The 8030-nt window shown below is 46.5% G+C and overlaps 1 protein-coding gene across 1 annotated transcript; it reads left to right on the top strand.

The window, feature by feature from the left end:
- Positions 1-1585: 1585 nt before the first annotated feature.
- On the top strand, positions 1586-7404 carry DMRTB1 (DMRT like family B with proline rich C-terminal 1; the record flags this gene model as incomplete). The annotated part of the gene is made up of 4 exons (XM_083868160.1): positions 1586-1979; positions 3517-3749; positions 4290-4434; positions 7331-7404. Exons 1-4 carry the CDS (start codon positions 1601-1603, stop codon positions 7402-7404), a joined length of 831 nt encoding a protein of 276 aa, XP_083724286.1. The 5' UTR covers positions 1586-1600.
- Positions 7405-8030: the final 626 nt, after the last annotated feature.

The following is an 8030-nucleotide window of genomic DNA, read 5'->3' as shown; positions in this document are numbered from 1 at the left end:
ATCTATCTATATTTAATACAGAGTCAACATTTAGAATGAGTTTGGGAAGATCAAGGCCTTGGCACAGGAAAGCAGCACTTCAGGACTGCATTGAAGAGCAGCTTCTATTGAAGGCACATCAAGCAAGTGCCTTTCTGAACGGGGCAGGAATGGTAACACACACATGCCCACGCACATAAAGCTCCACACCAAGCTTTAGAATCACCAGAGAGCAGCTCCCAAAGGCTCAGCCTGCAACTGGGATAGGGAAATCTGCAGGCTGGGATTGGCACTGAGGTGTCGAGGGATTGAGTGCATTTGAGGATCTGGGTCTGAATTGTTTTTAAGAGCAAGTCTGGGCCCCTGTGCTGGTTTTGCACTTACAAAACATCTCCCCGAGAGGCAAAACCCTATTGGAAACCTGCAAGACTTGGGTGCAAAGTCCTACTGGGTCTTTTGCAAAGTGAGAAGCCTGAAATCCTGGCTGAGCTTTGGTGGGCACAGGGGCTGCTCCCTGCCAACAGCTGCTGCCAAACCACACTGTTGCCAACCCCAAAGGGGCCTGCTGGGCCGGGGCCTCACCCCCCAAGGTGCTGAAGGGTGCCCCAGGCCCTGCAGGATTATTTGCACCAAGGGAAAGGCTTCTGCCAGGTTTCTGTGAAACGAACTCAATGGCTGTTAGAATTGCTTCAGAGCAGGCAGAGAGATGATACCTGGTTCTCTTGAAACTTAGAAAGCTTCACTGCTAGTTGGTGATTAATTTTTAGGATGTTCTCTTTAACATAGAAGTTATTGCCACGGTAAGATTTTAAAACAGCTATTGTGTAGGTGAGAAAATTCAGCAGGCTGTGCCTTACCTTGCAAAGTGGGGAGTTTTCTCCTGAAATGGGTTACTGTGTAAACCACGGGTTTGCAGCTGCCAGCAGTAACAAATAACAAGTGATTTCAAAGCAACACTAGAACTGGAGCATTCCTGTATTTCTAATTGCAAGCCTGTCTATGCATCCAGAGAATAAGGAGAAGGAAACAGGTCTTTGGAATGACATATGCTTTCCACCTTTGTCTTGGTGCCTTCTTTTAGAAAAACAGAACGATGAAAGTGTTCATTTTCTGCTGAGGCACTCCTCATCGAGAGAAGCACGCTGCAAATTGGGAACAAAACGAGACTCTAGTCCCGTGCATATTAAAAGCGAATGCATGAGGGGTATGAAAGTAGGTGCAGATGTTAAAGTGCCAAAAGGGAGAATTATCTTTTAGGGCACTACATAAAGGACAGCGCATTCATGCCCGTGCAGGCCGGGCCCATCCGCACCCCCATCCCCGAGGGCACCAGCACAGGACGATGTTCCCCGTCCCCCCGGGCTCCTGCAGGCTCGGCCCCGCACCGGGGCCGGGGTTCGGCTCCCGCCCGCACCAAAGGGCCGGGGGGTGCCCGGGGGAGCCGCGCCTGGGGCAGGGCAGGGAGGCCGCGGGGCCCGGGGCGGGCCCCACCCGCTGCCGTGGGCTCTCCTGCCCGCCGGGCCGGCTTGTTACATCTAGGACAGCGCCCTGCTCTATATAAGGGCACGGAGGGGAGGGGAGGGGAGCCTGGCCGGGGGGTTCGAGGTTCCGCTGAGGTGCAATGGAGGCGGCCGAGGCCGCGGCCAAGGCGCTGAGGGCACCCAAGTGCTCCCGCTGCCGCAACCACGGCTTCGTGGTGCCCGTCAAGGGCCACGCCGGGCACTGCCGCTGGAAGCTGTGCCTGTGCGAGAAGTGCTCGCTCATCAGCGAGCGGCAGAAGATCATGGCAGCCCAGAAGGCGCTGAGGCAGCAGGAGACGGAGCCGCCGGCCAGGGCGGGCGCGGAGCCCGTTCCGTCGGGCGAGGGCCGAGGGGCGGCAGCCCGGGAGGACAGTGCCCCCGAGCCCTGCGGCCACGAGAGGAAAAAGGGCGCCCAGCCCGACAGCGGCGGCAAGGGCACGGCGAGCTGGGCGCCTCCGCCGCCTCCCTTCAGGGACGACGGTAAGGGCCTGTCCCCAAAGCCTCTTCCCAGAATCTTCCTCTGTTCTTTCCCTTGTCATAAGTGCCACTTGTGGCTCAGCCCCGGCTGCCCGGAGAGCCGCCCCTGCCGTCTGTCCCGCTCTCCTTTCCCCGCAGGGCTGGGCAGGCCGGTCGGGCTGGGCCTCAGCGCGGCCTTGGCAGCGCAGGGCGGGAACAGCGTGCTCGGCCCCGCCGCCCCCGCCACATCGAAGCTTAAGCAAAAAGTGGCTTTTCACTGAAAGGGAAATCACTGGGTCTGCTCCGCATGTTTCTCTGAGTGCTGTCACTGTTTTTATAAACTCACAGACACAAAGTTCCAGCAACAAAAGTGCTAAAAAGCTCAGTGATGGTGTGTAAATAGGTAAGGTACTGCTGCAGCTGTCTGGAGTAAGCATTTTATGCGAGCGCTGCAAAAGAAAAAGATCTTTTCGCCTTAATTCATACCTGTAGCAAAAAGTAAATCTGGCTGGCATGACTTGATGTAAAAATGCATTTGGTATTTAAGAGCAGGGCATAAACTTCTCAGGTGGAGCAGTTGTTTGGTCTGTCATCTCTTAAATTGTTTCCTTTAATAGTCTTTCGTGTGACTAGAAACTTGTCTAGTTTATTGTGGTAACTCCATTCTATTACTATAAGAATGTTGCAGAAAATCTACTGACTTCAGTAATGAATCTGAGCCTCTGGAAGAGTTTGTAGCCTGCAAGATAAAATGTCTTGAGAAGCTCAGGGAAAAGACTTACTTTGGACATCTGTAGTCCCCAGAGAATACTGTCAATAAGTTCCCTTTTTAAGCTTTGTTTTGGAATAAAAATATGTTTATAGATGACAGTAGCTATACAGACGTCTGTCAGTCCTTCGCTTAATATTTCTAACTTGCTGGCCAACGTCAGAAAAAGATTAGGGACAAATGATAGTACTCCAGAAGTAAAACTTTCAAAGGAAATTCTTTGCTTTCTCTGCCAGTCGGAGGATGGGCAGACAAGAAGGACCCTATTTACATTCAAATGGCCACTCTACTTCTTGAGAGGCCATATAAGATTCAAGATGCAAGATAAAAAGTGAAGTAACTGATTTCTGCTTCTGAAGTTGTTTGTGTATGACCCTAAAACTGAATGTGCTGTAAATTCACCTAAGAAGTGACAGATAGGACTGCAGTATTAGTAGACTAGAAAGTTAGAACTCTGCTATTTCTGTCACTAGAGTCAAAATTTAAGGTAGTTTGTTTTGCTCTTGCGGATGTACTGAAAGAATAAGATTCTGCAGGCAGGGCTTTGCTAAGGACAAACTTTACAGTGCACAAGACAGAAAAGAATGCAAATTAAGTGCATTACAGTGTCATCTGCTGAACCTTTCCTTATTTCCTGAAAAAATCACAAAATCAATTAATGGGGAGCTCAACATGAAACCAAAGGACCAGATTCTCCTGTGTGAGAGTGGAATTTGTTCCTGCACCTACTTCTATGTAACTCCATAAAATTACATGGATAATTTTATTTGTTCTTTTCTCATTCTTTCCTAGCTCACCCTGCTTTTCCTCCAGAATACACTGTCAACCCAGAATACCTGGAGAGAGAAATCCCCAAAGTGTACCCTGGGTGTTCTGGGGTATATCCTTACCACCCATTTTCCCTGGGATTTGCCATCAATGAGTCAAGCAGTGGGGAAGCACCATCACCTCCAGGGATAGCATTTCAGAGAGGATTCCGACACATTCCTGGCAGTTATGTGCCAGGGAATGCAGCCACTGTATCGGTGAGTAAAACATATTTAATTACCTGTGCTAATGTTGCTTTATTTTAGCTGCCTTCTCTCTGTTGAAGTAACCGTGGAAGAATCATCCTTCTGATCAGTTACTTCATAGCATTTTGATATATAACACTGAAGAAGACATTAATAAATGATGTTAATAATCCAGCCTTCTTTCAGTAGGAAAGCAGAGTGATCTGCCTCAAGACGATAAACAATAGATTTATTACGCTTGTGTAGAAATTCCCTGTCACATTTTAGAGGCTACCAAGAAAGAGGATGGCTGCTCCTGGTTTAAACTAACTACACCAATGAGATGCTAGAACAGGTGGCAAGGACTTAAAAGGTCAGTTTTGTTCTGACATGGTCTGAGAAGTTGTTGCTCCTCAGTTGCAGCATGTTACCCTGTGCACAGGCTTTCCACGTGCCAACATGTGCACTGACATGGCAGCGTATGGACAAAAAACCAGAAATGGTCTGATAATGCAGATGTATCCTGGAGAGAGTCTTTAGATGGAAGGTGATCTGCTTCATGTGTTTCCACAGGTTCCAGATGGAGCTGGAGATTTCCCTCAAGGATACTACACTCCTCTGCCTCAGTTCATCCCACCAAGTTTTCTGACAGGGATTCATTACATCCCAGCTCCGGTTTCACTGAACATCCTGACTGAAACAACCAAGGAAGTTCATGGTAAGGAAATAAGACATAAGCCCTGAGAGAGTCACTATTAAACTAGTTTCAGTATCTAACCACAGAGATGGAAACCCAAGAGACCCTGATCCCAGCTAGTTTTGACCTCTGTGATTGAAGCCAGGCCTGCAGTCCTGACTCCTGCTCTGGGAAGGGCTGGACTGGGGGAGGCAGCCTGGCAAACTTGGGCTTTCCAGCTGACAAGCACCTCAATCTCAGGCAGGCATCAAAGGCCCCAGGACTCAGAGCCATTCCACAAAATGGTCTGTTCATGTTCTCAAAAAGAAAGTATTTCCCTGCATAGCTGGTTTGCAGAGCATATCTTAAAAGTTACTTGGCTGTATTTCAATTTAGACAAATCATAAGAAAATCATGCAGAATAACACTTACTAGGAATAATATGAAATTTCTTGCTCATCTGAAAATCCTACATTTTAATTGCTGGAAAAGAAAGATGGAATCTTAAAAATCTCTAACCGATTCCCACAAGATTTTAAATTTCTGTCATAGATTAAGTCTTTGTGCCACTCTATTTTATGGTCTAGGTCTGTTTTATGTACTGTGCCTACATGTGGACATATTTGTGATTATATTCACAATATATTTTTCATTTGGCTGCAGCTAAGCTATGACCACAAGAGGGTAGAGCTGCTCAGAGAATTAACCACTAATACTGGATGTGCAAAAGCCAGGTTTATTTAATTTTTAATTTAAAAAAAAATAAAAATGCAGATAAATAAATACAACTTTCTCTTCTTGAACATGAGAACAAAAAATCATTAAGCTGTTTATGAAATAGATTACAATAATCACCCACTGATAAATCGAGAGGGAGGAGAAATAAGAGAAGTAGAATGATCTCATCTGAACTGCAAAGATGGTGGTGGTTATGTGGGACAAAATATAAATTGGGTTTTTTTGGCCTGATTTCTCAACAACATAAGGCTCATGCAGCCTCATTTTCAGTTAATGTCAAGCCTCTCATAGCTCTTCAACCCATGAGCTATTTTCAGTCAAGCATACCTGTTGTGATCACATGCCTACACAATATTCATGTGCAAGGGAAGCAGATGCCTCCTGCTGAAGCATTTATTTGCTTGTCGTGGTGTTGGGCTGGCTGTCACCGTGCACTCAGTCCCTGACTGGGCTGTGTGTCCCTGGGCCAACCACCAGGGGCCTGCCTGTCAGCCCAGCAGTGGGGACACATCCCCTGATCCCTCAGGGCATCCCTGCTCCTTGTCTGGATGGAAAGCCAAAGAACAGGAAGCAGGAAGTGTGGTGGACAAGGGGAATGTGGAGAATATGGCAGTGTAGGGCTGTACACTGTAGAAATGTGAAGTTGTTTTAGGATGCTGATAAAGGCAGTGTGTAGGAGATGGGGGGAAGAGAGGAAAACAAGGGCTAGCCTGCAAACCACAAAGTGTGTGTGAGGATTAATGGGCTTTGTGATTAGGAGGAGACAAAAATCTGGGGGATGCTGCAGTGGCAGAGAACATGTAGGGAGCTGTAGCTTTTCTGTTGGACCTTGAGGGAAGGAGAAGGAACTGGGAGCAGCACACAGACACAGGGGACACGGAGTGAAGTTACCGTAGTGCGTGAGGGAAACAGAGGAAATCCAGTCCTGCACTGGTAGAGTGAAATTGTACTGGTCAAAACCTGATGAAAACAGGCAACTGGATAGGGGAAGAAACACCAGCAGAGCAGCCTCCCCCAAGGAGCAAAATGCCATCTAATGACCTCAGCCATTAACACACGCCAGCCCAGGCACAGTGCCATAGGAAACAATGCATCATAGATTGTGTTGCTCAGAGAACAGTCCAGTTTCCTTAGTGCTGTGGAGAAAGTAGAAATTAATTCTACTGCATAGCATTTGTGCTCCAGGATATGTAGGAATTTGCAATTGTAACCCAGTGAGGGGGGATAATTCTGCATGAGGTCATACAAAATAGCCTGGCAGCAGAAGATGAAGATGTAGAGGAAAGAGTGAAACAAATAATTTTTTTCTGGAATTCAAGATGCTTGAAACAAGAGAAATGCTGTAATGTGTAGTGCATAAGGATGTGCTAGGATTGCATAATGTCTTTTTTTTTTTTTAATGGAAATGACTCCAACCTGCAGTTAAAATTAGGAACATCCTTTCTCTAGAAACCTGGAGAACTGAGGTGAAATTGGCTTTCTAGCAAAACTGTTGCAGGATGATGGCTATAGAAAGGCCTAGCAGGGTGACAGCTGGTGAGGAGAAGTGTCTGTGATGTCTGCCCAAAAGGAAATCTCAGATAAAAACAAAAAATGCAAAACTCCAAGGCTTATCTATAAAAGATGCTCCTAGGGTAGCAGATGCTTCCAGAAATATTTGAGTTAATGAGGCCAGTTCAGTTTACAGGGGTGGTGTGAAGTATAGACATGTTGTTACACAATTCCATGAAGTATTGACTGGTCGTGTTACAGAGATTTGACAAAATAAACACAAGGTATGTCCAGTAAAACAGCCAGTGCAGCATCTGATGGTAGACTCTGATTGCAAATGATTGACTTTCTAAAAAAGCAAGCCACAGAAAACGAAAACCCAAGTTGCCTGTGAGGGGATGAGGGAGTTTTTCATGGAAATCACCAAGTAAATACTTTATAAAATTAAAATCCCTGGTTGGTTTTGAAAAAGGGATTATGGATTAGTCTGTCAAGGCCTTTGAGAATTCACAGGAGTGTTAAAAAGGCATGACATAGCTTCACTGTGGGTAAGTGGGCAGAAGTATCTGTCTCATAGTTCTATTCCATTGCAGCTTCAAATGTGGAAATGTGATTGATTCCAGGTGTAACAAGAACTGAAACAGAGGGTTTGGGGGTTTTGCTTCTTTCTTTGTGTTTAACTCTGACATTTTCCTATTCTTCATTTTAGCTACTGAAGCTGACAATGAGGATTCAGGGGTGGTTCACGAACGTGGTCAACCTCCTTCTTCTTCCCTAGAATAAACAAGAAGAGACCAATCCGTGTATTGTACACCATGAATGGGCTGGAGAAGAGCTGAGAGCAGGCAGTGTTTTCACTTCTGAGTGTTAGTTAATGAGGGTACAGTGATACTTAATCACCAAGCAGTCACAACAGCTAGAAGGGGATTAGTCCCCTGCCTCACTTTATGATCAATGTTTGAGCTACCAGGCTCACAGCTCTGCCTCCCAAGCACTACAAAGCCCATGTTTCTAAAAAGTTTTCGAGTGGAAGCAAAAAATGATTATGACTCCAAATTTGTTCCTCTGCTGAGGTTACCTGGCTCCCAGACCATGGTCTCTGAGCCATGTGCATTCTGCAGCATTTTCATGTTCATGACGGTAGTCAGAAAGATGTTGTTTGTATCAGTTTGCTGTAAAGGAAATCTGGTTCTGAATGTTACAGAAGAGTTAAGTGATGTGGAGCCTGAAGACTGCATGAGAGGGGAGGTGAAGACAGCCTGGGTTGCTGATGCACTTGGCTGCCTAAGAAGGTTTTTGAGCAGGGGAAGGGAAGGGTGGGTGCTGGTCTGGAAGGGCATGGCAGGAATGTGTGGAAAGGCCTGGTGCCTCCACATTGTTTCTGGGTCCTTTCAGGCACCTTCTGTGCA

Source organism: Zosterops lateralis (assembly GCF_965231275.1).
Source record: "Zosterops lateralis genome assembly, chromosome: 9".
Lineage (NCBI taxonomy): Eukaryota > Metazoa > Chordata > Aves > Passeriformes > Zosteropidae > Zosterops > Zosterops lateralis.
This window is presented reverse-complemented; position numbering and strand designations above follow the sequence as displayed.